This window comes from Nycticebus coucang, chromosome 18 (genome assembly GCF_027406575.1).
Source record: "Nycticebus coucang isolate mNycCou1 chromosome 18, mNycCou1.pri, whole genome shotgun sequence".
Lineage (NCBI taxonomy): Eukaryota > Metazoa > Chordata > Mammalia > Primates > Lorisidae > Nycticebus > Nycticebus coucang.
Window position 1 is genome coordinate 25,567,841 of NC_069797.1, and position 21,008 is coordinate 25,588,848.

Below are 21,008 nucleotides of genomic sequence, written 5' to 3' on the forward strand. Positions count from 1 at the left end.
AGAAAGAAAAATCTGTTACCAAAGGAAATGAAGTATATTTTCTCAGTAAAGGGATAGTTCCATAAATCGAATAGGTGTAGCTTCTTATAAAATAGAGCTAATGGCTTTCCTCTTTTTCCATGGACAAGTGAAAACTTGGTTTCTTCCTGACCCAGGGAAGCCTGACTTACTTCTGTTACAGACACGTCTCTTCTACTCTGTGAGGCTCTTCCTTGTTAGAGTCCCAGCATATTCTTTCTCAATTACTTATCAGTTGATAAATAATTTTATTTTGCATTCCTTATGCTATACTTTTTCTAGGAGACAGTGGGAATAAGACTGAGCAGTTTCCTTTTCTGGTCACTTTTTATTTAGTTTTCATATGACCTTAGGATTCCAATGGGTCTTTCACTAGCTTCTGAAAGCTGCCCTTTATTTAAAGAAGATTAAAACCCTGTGTTATCTATAGTAAAGTATGAGGTGGGGAATAGAACCTTCATAGCACTCTGAGCTCTTGTTATGTGTTTATAATTTTATTTATTTATTTTGAGACAGTCTCATTGTGTTGCTCTTGGTAGAGTGCCAATGTGTCACAGCTCACAACAACCTCAAACTCTTGGATTTAAGCGATTCTCTTGCCTCAGCCTCCCAGGTAGCTGGGACTACAGGCACCCGTTACAATACCCGGCTATTTTTTTGTTGCAGGTGTCTTTGTTGTTTCGCAGGCCCCAGGCCAAGTTCGAACCCAATTGCGTCTGTGTGTGTGGCCGGCGTCCTAACCACTGTGCTATGGGCCCTGAGCCTTGTTACAGAATTTAAATAGTATTTTTATGTACATCTCAATAATTCAGTGACTAACATGTAGGCTTTTAAATTTTTTAAGTTGAGAAATGTTGAAGAAACTGGTACCTTTATTTTTGCTTAAGTTCAGAAGAAGACTTTTTTTTCTTTTTTTTTTTTGAGCCAGAGTCTCACTATGTCCCCCTTGGTAGAGTGTTATGGCATCACAGCAAACTCAAACTCTTGGTCTCAAGCGATTCTCTTGACTCAGCCTCCCAAGTAGTTGGGACTATAGGCGCCTGCCACAATGCACGGCAATTTTTGTTGCAGTTGTCGTTGTTTAGCTGGTCCAAGCCAGGTTCAAACTTGCCAGCCTTGGTGTATGTGGCCAGCACCGTAACCACTGTGCTGTGGGCGCCAAGCCCAGAAGAAGACTTTTGTCCCATAAATTAAAAAATGTTAGCTGTATGTACTTATTTACTGTATTCATTTTTTTTTTTTATCAACCAGGCTTATAGTTTTTTCTATTGAAGTGTTTTTTTGTTTTTTGTTTTGAGATAGTCTCACTTTGTCGCCCTCGGTAAAGTGCTGTGGTATCAAAGATCATGGCAACTTCAAACTCAAGGGCTCAAGCAATTCTCTTGTTTCAGCCTTCTGAGTAGCTGGGACTACAGGCGCCTACTATGATGTCTGGCTATTTTTAGAGATGGGGTCTTGCTCTTGCTCAGGCTGGTCTTGAACCTATGAACTCAGGGAATCCACCCACCTCGGCCTCTCACAGTTCTATTGTTACTCTCTAACAAAATTTATCTTTTATTTATCTCCCCTCCAATAACAATATGGTCTCTCCAATTTTTAATGCCCTGGATTTGCTAAGATGTTTCATAGAGAAATATTTAATTGACTGAGATGATGTTAAAAAAAAATAATAGACCCTTAATTGTTTCTGCATAGAATTCTTATAGATTTTGTTTCTCATATTTTTCCATTTTTGATTTGTTTTGCAAAATTAGATCCTAGCACTCTGGGAGGCCGAGGTGGGTAGATTGCCTGAGCTCACAGGCAATTGTTCGAGACCAGCCTGAACAAGAGCAAGACCCCCGCCTCTAAAAATAGCCCAGTGTTGTGGTGGATGCCTGTAGTCTAGCTACTTGGGAGAGCCTGAGGCAAGAGGATCACTTGAGCCCAAGAGTTGGAGGTTGCTGTGAGCTATGATGCTATGACACTCTATCGAGGGTGACAGAGTGAGACTATGTCTTAAAAATAAATAAATAAATAATAAAAACCTCAAACTTGTAGGGTCAAGCCATCCTCCTGCCTTAGCCTCCCAAATAGCTGGGACTACAGGTGCCTACCACCATGTCTGGCTAGTTTTTTCTATTTTTAATAGAGATGGGGTCTTGCTGTTGCTCAGGTTCGGGCTGGTCTCAAAGTACTGAGCTCAAGAGATCCTTCTGGGGTCCACCCTCGTAGCACAGTGGTTACAGCGCTGGCCACATACACCAAGGCTGGTGTGTTCGAACCCAGCCCAGGCCAATTAAACAACAATGCCAACTGCAACAAAAAAATAGTCGAATGTTGTGGCGAGCGCCTATAGTCCCAGCTACTTGGGAGGTTGGGGCAAGAGAATCGCTTAAGCCTAAGAGTTTTGAGGTTGCTGGGAGCTGTACGCCATGGTACTCTACCAAGGGCGACATAGTGAGACTCTGTCTCAAAAAAAGAAAAAGAGAGATCCTTTAGCCTTGGGCTCCCTGAATGCTAGGATTATAGGTGTGAGCCATTGTGCCTGGCCTATAATTAGAAATTATTAATGAAATCCTTGTCTTTATTTTTCTTTGGTATGTTGGATTACAAAAGATAGAATGACATTCATGAATTCTCTAGGCATACTCATTTTTTGTAATTTTGTGGTTGTGGCTCTGTGCCTGTAGCTCAAGCAGCTAGGGTGCCAGCCACATACACCAGAGCTGGTGGGTTTGAATCTAGCCTGGACCTGCCAAACAACAGTTACAACTGCAACAAAAAGATAGCTGGGCGTTGTGGCAGGCGCCTGTAGTCCCAGCTACTTGGGAGGCTGAGGCAAAACGATCACTTAAACCCAAGAGTTAGAGGTTGCTGTGAGCTCTGATGCAACAGCACTCTACCCAGGGCGACAACTTGAGACTCTGTCTCAAAATAAATAATAATAATAATAATCATTTTGTGGTTGTAAGTTACGTATGTGTTGAAATAGTAAATAATGGAAGTCCATCTATTAGAATCTAATACTTTGTAAGTATATTCAGAGTTTAAAAATCATTTATGCTTGACAGATTGCTTCCTGTTTTCATTAAATTTTTAAACTTTATCACAGGAAGTGATTTGAGACAGTTTTATGTTCTGTTTGAAATAGAATATCCTATTCTTTATTGATGAATAATGTTATGTGGTAACAATAGTTGACAATTTGAAATAACAAATAGTATATTAACCTTGTAACCCAATATAATTAGTACAGCTTGGCCTTTAATAGCATTGGGGTTATTGATATTCTTAAATGATTATTAAGTGTCTTCTAGACTGTACTTTGGTGGGGTAAAACGTGTCTGCATATATAAAGTTACATAGAAATAGTATTTTATTTGGATCTTCTATTAAGTTAATTGGTTATTCATATAATAGTATTTTTTTCGTCTAACAGTTTTTGTGTATTTAGTTTTTAAAAGTTTTCCAACCTAGTAAATAATTTAAAGGGAAATATGAAAATAAAAAACATAAATACAAGCAGGATAATGATAATTAATGACTTTGGATTACAGCCAACATACCCATATGGCACATGTGTCTGCCCAGCAAGTCATCTTGACATATGTGTTAACTGCCCAGATGCTCTCTCCCTCAACATTTGACATTTCAAAGTTAAACATAAATGTCTTTTCAGGAAGCTCTTTTATATAATGGCATGTCATAAATACGGAGACATATTTTAAAAAGAAAAATTTCTTTATAATTGGTTGAGTGAAAAATAGTCAATATTAGGTCTGACTGTTTCAAGTAAGAATTGGAGTCCAGGTTTTGAGTGTCTTTTTCTTGACTGCTTTGTCAAAGCTAATTTGTTCTGTTTAACCTTACCTGAGTGTTACTGTGGATTGTAGCAGTGTTGTAGTCTCAGAGCTGTCATTACAATCTTTAGGCTTTCCATCTTTCTTTACTTGATGATTTACCTTGATTTGTTCATAAAAATCTTCTACTTTTTATATGAATGTTAATAATCATCCTACTTAATTTGTAGGTTCACCACCATAAGAATCCCATTAGAAGATGTATTTAAAAGCAGAGCCTCCCATGTGAATTAAAGCTAGAAGTTTCTTAGCCACGCATTGTGGCGGGCGCCTGTAGTCCCAGCTACTTACTTGGGAGGCTGAGGCAAGAGAATCGCTTAAGCCCATGAGTTGGAGGTTGCTGTGAGCTGTGTGAGGCCACGGCACTCTACCGAGGGCCATAAAGTGAAACTCTGTCTCTACAAAAAACAAAAAAAAACTAGAAGTTTCTTTTTTTTTTTTTTTAAGAGTTTCATAAACTTTATTCCAACTAATTGTCTTAATAAAAGCTAGAAGTTTCTAACAGAAAAATTTCTAACAACATATTAACAGCATGACCCATCAGAATTCAATGCTAATATAGAAATAATTTTGCCATGATTGCTGGTCAAGATGTGGAGAGAGGTGAACCCTCATACACTGTTAGTGGGGATGTAAATTAGTGCAACCATTCTGAAGAACAGTATAGAGATTCCTCAAGAAACTAAAAATAGAACTACCATTTGACCCAGCAATCCCGCTGCTGGGTATGTATGCAAAAGAAGGGAATTCAGTATATCAAAAAGATGCCTGCACTTTCATGTTTATTGCAGCACTGTTCACAATAGCCAAGAGTTAGAATCAGCCTAAGTGTCCATCAGTAAAGGAATAGATAAATAAATTGTACATATGCATATAACCATAAAAAAGAATGAGAAGTCCTGTCGTTTGCAACAACATGAACGAAACTGGAGACTACTACGTTAAGTAAAATAAGCCAATCACAGAAAGACCAGTCGTCTTTTTTTTTTTCCTTTTTTTTGTTGAGACAGTCTCACTTTGTTGCCCTTTTTCTTTCTTTTCTTTCTTTCTTTTTTTTTTTTTTTTTGTAGAGACAGAGTCTCACCCTATTGCCCTCGGTAGAGTGCCATGGCATCACACAGCTCACAGCAACCTCCAACTCCTGGGCTGAAGCGATTCTCTTGCCTCAGCCTCCCGAGTAGCTGGGACCACAGGCGCCCGCCACAACGCCCGGCTATTTTTTGGTTGCAGTTTGGCCGGGGCTGGGTTTGAACCCGCCACCCTCGGTATATGGGGCCGGCACCTTACCACCTGAGCCACAGGCACCGCCCTCTTTTCTTTCTTTCTTTTAGTTATTTTAAATGTCCCCTAACTTTTTGTTCAATAGTACTATCAAATACTGTTCATTCTATCTAACTCTCTATTTTTGTACCCATTAACTATTCCCACCTTATCCCTACATCCCACTACCCTTTCTAGGCCCTGGTAATCATCATTTTGCTATCTCCATGAGATCAGCTGCTTTTTTTTTTTTTTTTTTTTTTTTAAGGTCAATTGTTTTTAATTTTTTTTTCTTTCTGAGACAGAGTCTGACTATGTTGCCCTCAGTAGAGTGCCGTGGCATCACAGCTCACAGCAGCCTCTAACTCTTGGGTTTAGGTGATCATCTTGCCTCAGCCTCCCAAGTAGCTGGGACTACAGGCACCCGCCACAATGCCCGGCTATTTTTTGTTGTAGTTGTCACTGTTGTTTTGCTGGTCTGGGCCGGTTTCGCACCCATCAGTTTTGGTGTATGTGGCTGGCGCCATAACCACTGTGCTACAGGTGCTGAGCCTGTTTTTAATTTTAATATTTAGTTACCATGCATTAGTGAGAACGTGAAAGACTTATCTTTCACTGGGAGGCTGAGGTAGGGACTGCCTGAGCTCATAGGTTCGAGACGAGCCTAAGCCAGAGTGAGACCTCATCTCTAAAAACAAACAAAAAAAAAGCCAGGCATTATGACAGGTACCTGTAGTCCCAGCTGTTCAGGAGGCTGAGGCAAGAGGATTGCTTGAGCTCAAACCATCCTCCTTTCTCATCCTCCCGAGTAGCTGGGACTACAGCTGTGTGCCATAATGCCTGGCTAATTTTTCTGTTTTTAGTAGAGATGGAGTCTCACTGTTGCTCATGCTGGTCTCAAATTCCTGAGCTCAAGAGATCCTCCCACTTGGTCTTCTCAGAGTGCTAAGATTGCAAGCATGAACCCCCAGGCCCAGCCAAGGAGAAATAATTTTGTTGTGAAGTCTTTTTTTTTTTTGCAGTTTTTGGCCAGGGCTGGACTTGAACCTGCCACCTCTGGCATATGGGGCCGGCGCCCTACTCCTTTGAGCCACAGGCACCATTTTGATCAATCAGTACTAATGTATCTATCAGCTGTGAATTCTAACTGTTATGGTGACTTTTTTATATCTGGGTATTTTTCTTCTTCAGTGATCTGAAGATAAAGGTTGGGGGCAGGCACATCAGTGCTCATAAGTTTGTCCTGGCAGCCCGAAGTGACAGCTGGAGTCTGGCCAATTTGTCTTCCACTGAAGAGCTGGACCTGTCAGGTGAGCCTTTGACTGAGCAGGAACACAAAACTGCTGGCATAAGAACTCTTTACAGAATGTTATAGGGTGTCATTTTGAAATATTTATGGTTTGATGAAAGTAGAATACTATTTTATCAATTGATAGTAACCATGACTAGTTAAATTATTAGTGAATCAGTAAGTTGTACTTTGTGGATGGTTCTGTTTAATACCTGGCTAACAAATCATAAATGTTTCAGTGTCTATAATGTTCCTATGATTTATAAAATAGAATTATTTTTCCATAAGCTCATTTCATATAATAGTATGTTATAAATGTATATTCATATGCAGAAAAGGTTTTCCATTAATCCTAGAAAAAGTCTTGCTGTCAGGTTACTTAAAATTTAATAATAGAGCACTCTCTTTGGAAGCACATACACTAAAATTGGAACAATACAGAGAAGATTATCGTGGCCCCTTAAAAAAAATTAATAATAGGCACCAAAGTAGTTTTTCTGATCTATTCGAACTGAATTTGGAAGTAAATTACTGCAAAGAATAACAGTATTATTACTTAAACATCAAAGGATGACCATTAGTCTTTAAGATTTTAATAGATAATGAGTCACTATGTGTTATGGTGGGTATATTAATTTGTTTCACTGTAGTAACCATTTTACTGATGTCCTGTTATGTGCCTTTAAAATATGCAATAAAATTTATTTTTTAGGGTGGCGCCTGTGTCTCAGTGGATAGGGTGCCATATACCAAGGGTGTCGGGTTCAAACCCAGCACCAGCCGAACTGCAACAAAAAAATAGCCAGGTGTTGTGGCGAGTACCTGTGGTCCCAGCTACTAGGGAGGCTGAGGCAAGAGAATCGCCTAAGCCCAGGAGATGGAGGTTGCTGTGAGCAGTGTGACACCCCGGCACTCTACCAAGGGCGATAAAGAGAGACTCTGTCTCTACAAAAAAAAAAAAAAAAAAAAAAAAATTTATTTATTTATTTATTTAGAGACAGAGCTCAAGCTGTTGCCCTGAGTAGAGTGCTATGGCATCACAGCTCACAGCAACCTCAAACTCCTGGGCTCAAGCGATTCTCTTGCCTCCGCCTCCGAAATAACAGGGACTACAGGCGTCCGCCGCAACACCCAGCTATTTTTTGGTTGCAACCGTCATTGTTGTTTGGCGTGCCCCAGCTGGATTCGAACCCACTAGCTCAGGTGTATGTGGCTGGCGCCTGTCGTAACAATTTAAATAAATTTTCTTATCGAAAAAAATGAATTTTAATAGGTGCATTAGGCTAGTTAATGTTATTATTTGTTTTATGTTACATTATATTGTGTAGAATTTGGGTAAATGTGGTGAGCGAATTTAAAAGCAATCATTTTTAAAAGTTGACCCTGAAATTACATTTTCATTTAGTATGTGCCAAATTATTATTGAAAAAAAGGTGCAAGGGCGGCGCCTGTGGCTCAGCGGGTAGGGCGCCGGTCCCATATGCCGGAGGTGGCGGGTTCAAACCCAGCCCCGGCCAAAAAAAAAAAAAAAGAAAAAAAGGTGCAAATAGCAGAGTTTAACATAATTTCACTTAATATAATTTTCATGAGAGAATTGTAACATGGTAAGAAGAGTATCTAGGCATTAAGATGTGAGGTAAAGTCATATGTCTCTTAATGACGTGTATATATACAAATCTAAATGGTATAACCTCCAATGCACTTAGGCTATAGGCTATAGCCTATTGCTTCTAGTAAGTTATTGTAGTGAATACTGTAGGCAGTTCTAATGCAATGGGAAGTATTTATGTCTCTAAATGTAGAAAAGAAACAGTAAAAATATGGTATTGTAATCTTATGGGATCACCATTGTATTTGTGGTTTGTTGTTGACCGTCTTCTGGCTCATGACTATGTTTACAGAAGTGATTGCTATGTGAAAATTCTGCTGAATTGTATCTTTTTTTTTTTCTTTGAGACAGAGTCTCACTTGGTTGCCCTCAGGAAAGTGCCATAGCGTCACAGCTCACAGCACCCTCAAACTCCTGGGCTCAAGTGATTCTCTTGCCTCAGCCTCCCAAGTAGCTGGTACTACAGGTGCCCGCCACAATGCCCAGCTATTTTTAGAGATGAGGTCTCGCTTTGGCTCAGGCTGGTCTCGAACCTGTGAGCTCAGGCAATTTACCTGCCTTAGCCTCCCACAGTGCTAGGATTAGAGGTGTGAGCCACACCACGCCTGGCCTGAATTATATCTTTTTTTTTTTTTTTTTTTTTTGTAGAGACAGAGTCTCACCGTATGGCTCTCAGGTAGAGTGCCGTGGCCTCACACAGCTCACAGCAACCTCTAACTCCTGGGCTTAACGCGATTCTCTTGCCTCAGCCTCCTGAGCAGCTGGGAGTACAGGCGCCCGCCACAACGCCCGGCTATTTTTCTGTTGCAATTTGGCCGGGGCTGGGTCCGAACCCGCCACCCTCGGCATATGGGGCCGGCGCCCTACTCACTGAGCCACAGGTGCCGCCCCAATTATATCTTTATTCAAAAGATTCAACAAGGGCAGCGCCTGTGGCTCAAAGGACTAGGGCGCGGGCCCCATATACCAGAGGTGGTAGGTTCAAACCCAGTCCTGGCCAAAAACTGCAAAAAAAAAAAAAGGAAGGAAAAAAAAAAAAAAAGATTCAGGCGGTGCCTGTGGCTCAGTGAGTAGGGCGCCAGCCCCATATACCAAGGGTGGCGGGTTCAAACCCAGCCCCGGCCAAACTGCAACAAAAATAATAGGCCGGGCGTTGTGGCGGGCGCCTGTAGTCCCAGCTGCTCAGGAGGCTGAGGCAAGAGAATCACGTAACCCCAAGAGCTGGAGGTTGCTGTGAGCCGTGTTGACGCCACGGCACTCTACTGAGGGCAGTAAAGTGAGACTCTGTCTCTACAAAAAAAAAAAAATTCAATAATTCAGAGATTCTGTTTTTTCATGTGCAGTGTTAGGAACACAGAGATGATTATAACACAATCTCTGCCATATGGAGCCTATATTCTGCTGGAGGAAACAAGTTATTAACAAATCATTTTATATCAGAAATGTAAATATAGTCATGTAATTATCTTTTCTTTTTTTGAGACCGAATCTCAAGCTATTGCCCTAGGTAGAGTGTCACGGCGTCATAGCTCATAGAGCCCTCTAACTCTTGGGCTCAAGTGATCCTCTTGCCTCAGTTTTTCCATTTTTAATAGAGATATGGTCTCACTGTTGCTCAGGCTAATTATCTTATATATAAAGAAGAGAAGAGACTAAGTTGGACCGATAAGGAAAGTTTCAGAGGTTGCCGGCGTGGTGGCTCACGCCTGTATCCTAGTACTCTGGGAGGCCGAGGTGGGGGAAAGCCTGAGCTCAGCAGTTCGAGACCAGCCTGAGCCAGAGAGAGACCTCATCTCTTAAAAAAAAAATAGCTAGGTGTTTTGGGGGCGCTGTAGTCTTGGCTACTTGGGAGGCTGAGGCAAGAGAATCACTTAAGCCCAAGAGTTGGAGGTTGCTGTGAGCTGTGACATCATGGCACTCTACCCAGGGTGACAAAGTGAGACTCTGTCTCAAAAAAAAAAAAGTTTCAGAGGTGGCTAACACCTGAGTAGTGTTGTGAAGGGTAAGCATTTATCTCAATGGATTTAGGGGAGCACGAAAGATTCAAAAATTGTTGAATTTTTTTTTTGTGTATTTTTGTTGAATCTTTTCAATAAAGATTTTTGAGGTTCATTATCAAAAGTCGTAAATGCAGATAAAGATATACATGTTCGTATGCATGCATGCTGATAACTAAAATATCTTGTTGGTTATCAGTCTTTGCCAGAAGGGCACTAGTCCACAAGATTGAAATCTCAGAGCACAGTTTTTGTTTGTTTTTTTTGTTTTTGAGACAGGGTCTTGCTCTTTTGCCTAGGCTGGAGTGCAGTGAGTGGTGTCATCGTAGCTCACTGCAGCCTTCAAGTGTCTGAGCTCAAGTGATTCTCCTGCTTCAGCCTCCCAAGTAGCTGGGACTACAGGCACCTGCCATCAAACTCTTGGGTTCAAGCCATCTTCTTGCCTCAGCCTCCTGAGTACCTATAACTATAGGCTCTTGCTACAACACCCGGCTAGTTTTTCTACTTTTAGTAGAGATAGGGGTCTCACTTATTGCTCAGGCTGGTCTCAAACTCCTGAGCTCAAGTAATCCACCCGCTTTGGCTTCCCAAAGTGCTAGGATTATAGTCATGAGCCACTGCACCTGGCCTAAATTTTGTATTCTTTGTAGAGATCGAGTCTAGTTCTGTTCCCATGCTGTCATTGAACTTTTGATCTCAACCAATCCTCTGGCCTTAGACTCCCAAAGTGCTGAGATTACAGCTGTGAGCCACAACTCCTGGCTTTTTTTTAAAGTATAATTTTTTGAAGCCAAATATCTTTTTTTTTTTTTTTTGTAGAGACAGAGTTTCACTTTATGGCCCTCGGTAGAGTGCCGTGGCCTCACACAGCTCACAGCAACTTCCAACTCCTGGGCTTAAGCGATTCTCTTGCCTCAGCCTCCCAAGTAGCTGGGACTGCAGGCGCCCGCCACAACGCCCGGCTATTTTTTGGTTGCAGTTTGGCCGGGGCTGGGTTTGAACCCGCCACCCTTGGTATATGGGGCTGGCGCCCTACCGACTGAGCCACAGGCCCTGCCCTGAAGCCAAATATCTTTTACTTTATGTATAACATTATGGATAGCTTTTTTTGTTTGTTTGTTTTTGTTTTTTGTAGAGACAGAGTTTCACTTTATTGCCCTTGGTAGAGTGCTGTGCCATCACAGCTCACAGCAACCTCCAGCTCCTGGGCTTAGGTGATTCTCTTGCCTCAGCCTCCCCAGTAGCTGGGACCACAGGCACCCACCACAACGCCCAGCTGTTGCAGTTTGGCCGGGGTCGGGTTTGAACCCACTACCCTCGGTATATGAGGTTGGCACCCTACTCACTGAGCCACGGGTGCCGCCCTATTATGGATAGCTTTTAAAGCCTGTTAGATTGTGTGGTGTTCTTACAAAATGTGTAATAAGATTTTGATTACATGAACAGATTGCTCAAAAAACTAGAAGAGGTAATAAATATATGGAAAATATCCAAATTTGTTAGTAAAGTGTTAAGAATAAGCTTTAGATATCTATATAATAAAAAATTAGTGATTCTAGTAGTTGTAAGACCCATGACGTTGGTACTCTTGCCCATGACATTGTAAGTGGGCATGACAGTTTTATTTTATTTTATTTATTGTTTTGTTTTTTTTTTGCAGTTTTTTTTTTTTTTTTTTGGCTGGGACCAGGTTTGAACCCACCACCTCTGGTATATGGGGCCAGCGCCCTACTTCTTGAGCCACAGGCACTGCCCGGCACGATAGTTTTAGAAAGCATAGGAGCTGCGAAATACTCCCCCCCACCAGACAAGAGTCTCACTATGTTGCCCTCAGTAAAGTGTGGTAGTGTCACAGCTCACAGCAACCTAAAACTCTTGGGCTTAAGCAATTCTCTTGCCTTAGCCTCCTGATTAGCTGGGACTACAGGTGCCTACCATAATGCTCCCTGCTATTTTTTTGGTTGCAGTTGTCATTGTTGTTTAACAGGCTCGGGTGGGCTCGAACCTGCTAGCCTTGGTGTATGTGGCCGGCACCCTACTCTCTGAGCTATGGGTGCCGAGCCAAAATATTCCTTTTTTTTTTTTTTTTACCTCATTGTCTGACTTCTGGAATAAGTGTCATAGGTAATTCAGATAACATTGATGTTCATCACAGTTTTGTTTGTAATTGTGAGATAAAATTAATACGAGTGAGGAAAATAAAATATGACAGCTTTTTGGACCACAGAAAAGTACATAACACAGAAAATTGCGTTAAAATTCAAAAAGCCTAATTTAAACATTGAATTAAAAATTTTGCATTATGCTGAACTTTTTTAGTACACCAAACATTTAAGAACAGCTTTAACTTAGTGCCTCCTGTGCACAAGATTGCTTCATTGTAGTTGGGAAGTTTTCCGAGTTTAGGAGCATGTAATAATGATGCCTACAAATGTCGCTCAGGTCTTCTTCAGGTATAAGTGATAAGCCTATGTTTTGATCCTACTGTAAAGTTTGCTTTCAGGAGGGATCTACTTCATTTTTTTTTTTTTTTTGTAGAGACAGAGTCTCACTGTACCGCCCTCAGGTAGAGTGCCGTGGCGTCACACGGCTCACAGCAACCTCTAACTCTTGGGCTTACGCGATTCTCTTGCCTCAGCCTCCCGAGCAGCTGGGACTACAGGCGCCCGCCACAACGCCCGGCTATTTTTTTGTTGCCGTTTGGCCAGGGCTGGGTTTGAACCCGCCACCCTCGGCATATGGGGCCAGCGCTCTACTCACTGAGCTACAGGCGCCGCCCGGGATCTACTTCAAAGCAGATGGTTTTGTGGCTTTGGTAGGTCAGGTACCTACCACGATGGCTGACCATAAAACCTGTGCATTATTACTTTTAAAGTGTGTCCTGGGAGAGAAGGCCAAAGTGGGGTGGCATATGTGGATCTATTTCACATTCTTCCTAGTTGTCCTGCTTATTTTTGTGTGATTGCCTACATCTGGGGTTGCAGCAGCTGAAACTGCCCAGGAAACCTGTGTGTTATGTGGTACCTGGAAGTGCTACCGCTGCATGGCTGGCCAGCAATTTGAGGGAGATTGGAAATAGGCTCTTGTAAACAAGTGTATAAATAGCATAAAAGCTATGTTTTAAATGGTTGAACTTTTTTTCACACTAACAAACTTGATAAAGTCATTTTTTGAATTTGCTAGTGTTTTAGTTTTTCAAAATTATCCCCTTTATATCACAAATGTTGAGTGGCAGGCACTTTTCCAGGATCATGGTGAACAAAATTAAATTCTTGTTTGCATGGAACTTGTGTTGTTAAAAGGATCGACTTTCTAAGCTCTATGTTTTTCTTGTCTAATTGATATTTCTTAAAATTTAAAAAAATACAATTTTAATTCTGCTGTTAATTATTATAAGAATTTTATCACATGTTGATGAAATACAAGTATTACGTGCCAAGTATTTAACAGGTATTTAGATGTACTACTCTATGTCCCCATAATAATTACAAATGTTAAGAATATTTGGATATGGGCGGCGCCTGTGGCTCAGTTGGTAAGGCGCCGGCCCCATATACCGAGGGTGGCGGGTTCAAACCCGGCCCCGGCCAAACTGCAACCAAAAAATAGCTGGGTGTTGTGGCGGGCGCCTGTAGTCCCAGCTGCTCGGGAGGCTGAGGCAAGAGAATCGCTTGAGCCCAGGAGTTGGAGGTTGCTGTGAGCCGTGTGAGGCCACGGCACTCTACCGAGGGCCATAAATATGGTGAGACTCTGTCTCTACAAAAAAAAAAAAAAAGAATATTTGGATATATGAAACTTTTACTAAATAATACCTTATTCAAAAAAATAAAATGTTTTGGGTGGCGCCTGTGGCTCAAGGGAGTAGGGCACCGGCCCCATATGCCAGAGGTGGTGGGTTCAAACCCAGCCCCAGCCAGAAACTGCAAAAAATAAATAAATAAATAATGTTTATGCCTGATATGATGATAAAGGCATGATCATTTCTGTAGGATTCTTGCCATAAATTTATAACTTCAGTCTCATCATGAGAAAACCTTAGACAAGCCCAAATTAACCAGCCAGTGTTATTAAACAGGCAAGAGACACAGAGGAACTATTGCAGGGTAGGGGGGACTCTTGGAGATATGATGTCTCAATGTAGTATGGAATCCTTGATTGGACTCTGGACCATAAAAAGGACATTATTGATAAAATTGGCAAAATAAGGCCTTTAATTATTTAATAGTATTGTATATTACCTAATTACCCAGGTTGGTTTTTTTTTTTTTTTTGTGGCCAGTGATCTACCTTTTTTTCCTCCAGTTTTTCTTTCTTTTTATTATTATTTTTTAATTAAATCATAACTTTGTACATAGGGATGCATTTATGAGGTTCAGGGCGCTGCTTCAGTATACAATGTGAAATGCTTACATTGAACTAAGTAACACATCCATCACAATTATACTCATGTCTTAATAGTTTTGAAATGTACCATTGCATCTTGCACATTAGGTGAGGTCTTCCCAAATACCCTCCCTCCTCCCATATTCCCTCTCCCCTCCCCTCTCTCTCCTCTTCACTTCTACTTTCTGGACTATAGTTAAGTTTTATGTTTTGCCATATGTATGAGTGTGTAGGTGATTACATATTGATTTCATAGTAGTATTGAGTACATTGGATGCTTTTTTTCCCATTCTTGAGATACTTTACTAAGAATATGTTCCAGCTTCATCCAGGTAAACGTAAAAGATGTGAAGTCTCCATCTTTCTTTATGGCTGTATAGTATTCCATGGTGTACATATACCACAATTTATTAATTCATTCATGGGCCAATGGGCACTTGGGCTGTTTCTATGTCTTGGCTATTATGAATTGGGCTGCAGTGAACATTCTGGTGCAAATGTCTTTGTTGTAAAATAATTTTTCATCATCTGGGTATATACCTAGTAGAGGAATTGCAGGATCAAATGGTAGGTCTACTTTTAGTTCCTTGAGTGTTCTCCAAACTTCTTTCCAAAAAGGTCATATTAGTTTGCATTCCCACCAGCAGTATAGAAGCATTCCCTTCTCTCTGCGTCCACGCCAATATCTGTAGTTGTAGGATTTTGCGATGTGGGCTAATCTTATTGGAGTTAGATGATATCTCAAAGTGGTTTTGATTTGCATTCTCTGATGATTAAGGGTGATGAGCATTTTTTCATGTATTTGTAGGCCATGCGCCTGTCTTCATCAGAGAAGTTTCTGTTCAATTCTCTTGCCTATGTAGAAATGGGGTTTATTCTTTGCTTATTGATCAGTTGAGTTCTCTGTAGATTCTAGTTATCAGACCTTTGTCAGAAGCATAACCTGCAAAATTCTTCTCCCATTCTGAAGGTTGTCTGTTTGCTTTACTTACTGTGCTCTTGGCTGTGCAAAAAAGCTTTTTAGTTTGATCAGATCCCAGTAATGTATTTTTGGTGTTGCTTCAATTGCCCGGGGGGTCCCCTTCATAAAATATTCTCCCAGGCCAATTTCTTCAAGTGTTTTCCCTGTGCTCTCTTCTAGTATTTTTATGGTTTCATGTCTTAAGTTTAAATTTTTTATCTAGTGAGAATCAATTTTTGTCAATGGTGAAAGGTGGGGGTCCAGGTTCAGTCTTCTCCAGGTCGTCAGCCAGTTCACCCAGCACCATTTGTTAAACAGGTGCTGAAGATTCGAAGATCAAATGACGATAAGTAGCTGGGTTCATCTCTTGGTTCTCTATTCTATTTCATAATACTACCATTCTGTTTTTGTGCCAGTACCATGCTGTTTTGATCACTATAGATTTATAGTATAGCCTGAAGTCTGGTAATGTGATACCTCCTCATTTGTTCTTATTTCTGAGTAATGTATTTGAGGTTTTTTCTGATTCCATATAAAACGAAGTACTATTTTTTTCAAGTTCTTTAAAGTATGACAATGGTTCTTTAAAGTATGACAATGGTTCTTTAATAGAGATTGCATTAAATCTGTAGATTGCTTTGGGTTTTATGGAAATTTTAACAATGTTGATTCTTCCCAGCCATGAGCATGATATGTTTTTCCATTTGTTAACATCTTCAGCTATTTCTTTTCTCAGAGTTCCATAGTTCTCTTTATAGAGATCTTTCACTTCCTTTGTTAGGTAAATTTCTAGATATTTCATCTTCTTTGGCACTACTGTAAAAGGAATAGAGTCCTTGACTATATTTTCAGCTTGAAATTGTTGGCATATATAAAAGCTACTGACTTGTAAGTATTGATTTTGTATCCTGAGACGCTAATTACCCAGTTTTGATAATTATACTGTGGTTATATAATATGTTAATATTAGGGTAAGATGGGTAAAGAGTGTATGGGAACACTCTTGCAACTTTTCTCTAAGTCTGAGATTATTTTAAAATAATAAAGTAAAAGTACAAATTTGCTTTTTATTTTTTAATTTTTTTTGAGACAGAGCCTCAAGCTGTGGCCCTGGGTGGAATGCTGTAGCATCATAGCTCACAGCAACCTCCAACTCCTGGGCTTAAATGATTCTTTTGCCTCAGCCTCCCAAGTAGCTGGGACTACAGGTGCCCGCCACAACGTCCGGCTGTTTTGTGGTTGTAGTTGTCATTGTTGTTTGGGAGGCCCAAGCTGGATTCGAACCCTCCAGCTCTGGTGTATGTGGCTGGTGCCTTACTGCTTGAACTACAGGCGCCCAGCCTTGCTTTTTATTTCTTACTGTCAAGAAGAAATACCTTTAAATAAGTGAGGTGATGAATATGTTAATTAGTGATTTAATAATTTTATAATTATGTATATATCAAAACATCATATATACTGTAAATACATACAATTTTTGTCAACTATACCTTTACAAAAAATAAAGAAAAATAGATCTAAGTTTGTAAAGATATTTATTGATCAACTAAGAAGAGAAAGAAAATGACTGTTAGATCAACACAGTGTAACAAATCTTGAGTCCAGGAGGAAAGCACTATATTTACTTATTTGTGAAGTAAAGCAGTTTGCTTTAGGCAAAATGATCTGTTTATAGCCTCTTTGTAGCACTTTACCAAAAGCAGCTAACACTATGAGAGGTTCCAGTGCATTAGAATGGTTATTTGGAAGCTAGAGTTTCTTTCATGCTTTCTCAAGCATATCTTACGGTTATTTGGCACAAGAGCTTAGGGTATGAGTCATTATGCTCTCCTGGCATGTGTCCTGAGCATTGTCAAGCAGTTCCAAAAAGCTAAGCATCCTCCGTCCCTCCTTAACATTCTGGTTAGGAAAGCTATGCGCTGAAGCACCACCTGAAGGGGTTATGCCGTGCAGTGGAAAGAGCATAGTTTCCTAGGCTTGGTGCTGAGGTGCACCAGTGTGCTTCAGCAAACTCACAGGGAGTTGTGTGATACTTTACATTTTCAAGAGATGCACAGCAATATTCCACATCTAAGAAGCTAGATGAACTACTAGCTCAAGGTTATTCATTTTCAATGTTAGATTACCCTGTGATCTTTGATGACATCGTGGTATGTTTAAAATAAGCTCACAAATTCTTTGATATTCTTCCCTGCAAAGGGTTTTTCAAATTCCCCTCCTCTTAAGTATAGGCTGACTCACCTCTGATGAATGGAGTGTGGTAGAAGTGACAATATGTTACTTCAGCAGAGGGTTTATCAAAGGCATTGTAGCTACTTCCTTGTTCTCTCTTTTGGATTGTTCACTTTGAGGGAAGGGAGCTGCCCCATCATAAGGATACTCAAACAGCCTTGTGGCCTTCTGCCAACAGCCAAGTCCCATCCCCAAAGATTCTCTTAGACCTTAAAATATCTGTCAATATGTTTTCTGTGGTTATATCCCTTTCCGGATATTGCTTTCGTGTTTTTCTCTCCAGTCTTTGGTTATGCTAAGTTGTCTTTGTATTGGCTTATTAGAGATTTAATTTGGGTTGATGAATTATTCTTTTAATTTTTATGTTTAGCCAATTCAGTATTCTTATTTTATCTATATTAAATTTTTTAAATTAATATTAAATATTTCTGTGGAATTCCTTTAATTAATTTATTTTTGTTTTTTGAGGCAGAGTCTCACTCAGTCACCCTGGGTAGAGCACTCTGGCATCCAGCTCACAGCAACCTCAAACTCCTGGGTTCAAACAATCCTCCTGCCTCAGCCTCCTAGGTAGCTGGGACTGTGGGTGCTCGCTACAACCCAGCTAGTTTTTCTGTTTTTAGTAGAGATGGTCTCTTGTTCTTGCTCAGGCTGGTCTCAAACTACTGAGCTCAGGCAAAGCACCTACCTCAATTTCCAGAGTGCTAGGATCACAGGTGTGAGCCAGCGGGACCAATTATTTTTTCTTTTTGAGTTGAATGATTGTCTTCTGTCTCATTTTCTAGTAAGTTTTAAGATCGACTTTTTCATAATATGAATCAGGCTACATCACAAATATTTCAATAGGTTCTGTTTTCTTTGTGATTACTTTCTAAATAGTCTATTACTATAGCAGCAAGTTTTTTTTTTTTTTTTTTGTAGAGACAGAGTCTCACTTTATGGCCCTCGGTAGAGTGCCATGGCATAACACAGCTCACAGCAACCTCCAACTCCTGGGCTTAAGCGATTCTCTTGCCTCAGCCTCCCGAGTAGCTGGGACTACAGGCGCCTGCCACAACGCCCAGCTATTTTTTGGTTGCAGTTCAGCCGGGGCCAGGTTTGAACCCGCCACCCTCAGTATATGGGGCCGGCGCCTTACCAACTGAGCCACAGGCGCCGCCCCAGCAAGTTTTTTTTTGCAGGTTTTGGCTGGGGCTGGGTTTGAACCCACCACCTCTGGCATATGGGGCCAGCCCCCTACTCCTTTGAGCCACAGGCGCCGCCCTGTAGCAGCAAGTTTTTATATGGCAGTTAGTATGTGATGGTAGTATTCTGAATGTTTATTTATTTATTTTTTGTTTTTGAGACAGAGTCTCACTCTGTTGCCCTGGGTAGAGTGCCATGGCATTATAGCTCACAACATCCTCAAACTCTTGGGTTCAAGCAATCCTCTTGTCTCAGCCTCCCAAGTAGCAGGGACTATAGGCGCCTGCCACAACGCCCAGCTATTTTTAGAGATGGGGTCTTGCTGTTGTTCAGGCTGGTCTCTAACTCCTAGGCTCAAGGAATCTGCCTGTTTCAGCCTCCCAGAATGTTAGGATTACAGGAGTGAGCCACTGTGCCTGGCTTTGCTTTACATGTTTTTTGTTTGCTTTTTTTGTTTGTTTTGAGACAGTCTCACTTTGTCACTCTCTGTAGAGTGCTATGGTATCTCAGCTCACAGTAACCTCAAACTCTTGGGCTCAAGGGATTCTCTTGCCTCAGCCTCTCAAGTAGCTGGGACTACAGGTGCCCACCACAGTAGGCACCACAGTAGGCACCTGTAGTCATTGTTGTTTAGCTGGCCTGGGCCAGGTTTGACCTCAGTAGCCTCAATATACGTGGTCGGTGCCCTAACCACTCACCTATAGGCACTGAGCCTAAGGATGTACCCTTAAACTGATTAAGGAGAATGGTTTTTTTTGTTTGTTTGTTTGTTTGTTTTTTGTAGAGACAGAGTCTCACTTTATGGCCCTCGGTAGAGTGCTGTGGCCTCACACAGCTCACAGCAACCTCAAACTCCTGGGCTTAAGCGATTCTCTTGCCTCAGCCTCCCGAGTAGCTGGGACTACAGGCGCCCGCCACAACGCCCGGCTATTTTTTGGTTGCAGTTTGGCCGGGGCTGGGTTTGAACCCGCCACCCTCGGTATATGGGGCCGGCGCCTTACTGACTGAGCCATAGGCACCGCCCAAGGAGAATGTTTTTATTAATAAAGTATGCAGGCTACCAAGTTTTAATTTTATAAAGCAAAAAAATAGTTAGAAAAAAGTGAGCTTAATTAACTGGAGTCATAGGAGATTCAAAACAATTTTCACAACCTTTTTTTTTTTGAGGCAGAGCCTCATTTAGTCGCCCTTGGTAGAGTGCTATGGTGTCATAGCTCACAGCAACCTCAGACTCTTGAAGCAACCTCAATTCTCTTGCCTCAACCTCCCAAGTAGCAGGGACTGCAGGTACCCGCCACAACGCCCCGCTGTTTTTTGGTTGTAGTTCTCATTGTTGTTTGGCAGGCTGGGCTGGATTCAAACTTGCCAGCTCTGGTGTATGTGGCTGGTGCCTTAGCCACTGAGCTATAAGCGCCAAGCCCTTTTCTCAACTGTTGACAGGTTAAACAGGGAGGATTTACAAAACAAAATTAATTTACTCCATACGTTTCATTTAATGGTTAATTGTGTACAGATAAGTTTATTCTGATTCTTTTAAAATGTCTTGTAACACATTTATTTATTTATTTTTATTTTTATTTTTTTTGTAGAGACAGAGTCTCACTTTATGGCCCTCGGTAGAGTGCCGTGGCCTCACACAGCTCACAGCAACCTCCAACTCCTGGGCTTAAGCGATTCTCTTGCCTCAGTCTCCCGAGTAGCTGGAACTACAGGCGCCTGCCACAACGCCCGGCTATTTTTTGGTTGTAGTTTGGCCAGGGCCGGGTTTGAACCCACCACCCTCGGTATATGGGGCCGGCGCCTTACCGACTGAGCCACAGGCGCCGCCTGTAACACATTTATTTAAAAACAAAACAAAAACCCAGGGCACATGGAAAATGTCAAGTTCTCCAAAGTGTGTTAACATGCATCTTGGACTGCTGTGAAACCATGTCTGAAGTTTGAATTTTTTTCTTTTTATCCTTAAGTCACAGATTTTCTGAGCTTGTGTGCTGGGCCTACTGTTGAACTCTCCTTTTATAAAATAAAGGACCACAAGGTGGGAATGGTCGTAGGGGCCTGAACTCTTTACTAAGGTATAGACATAGTTAAAAATATATATATAAAAGGCTGGGTGCAGGGGCTCATGCCTGTAATCCTAGCACTCTGGGAGGCCAATGTGGGTGGATTGCCTGAACCACTTTGAGACCACTCTGAGCCACAGCAAGACCCTGTCCTTGAAAATAGCCAG

The 21,008-nt window shown here is 41.2% G+C and overlaps 1 protein-coding gene and 1 pseudogene across 2 annotated transcripts in view; both read left to right on the forward strand.

Moving 5' to 3' along the window:
* Positions 1-21,008, forward strand: part of ANKFY1 (ankyrin repeat and FYVE domain containing 1) — a 111,481-nt gene that overhangs the window by 31,513 nt on the left and 58,960 nt on the right. For both annotated transcript variants that reach the window (XM_053570334.1, XM_053570333.1), the window contains exon 3: positions 6,312-6,430. In XM_053570334.1, coding sequence (XP_053426309.1) covers positions 6,312-6,430 — 119 coding nt within the window. The remainder of the gene's footprint in view (positions 1-6,311; positions 6,431-21,008) is intronic.
* LOC128571398 (uncharacterized) lies at positions 6,809-6,908 on the forward strand (annotated as a pseudogene).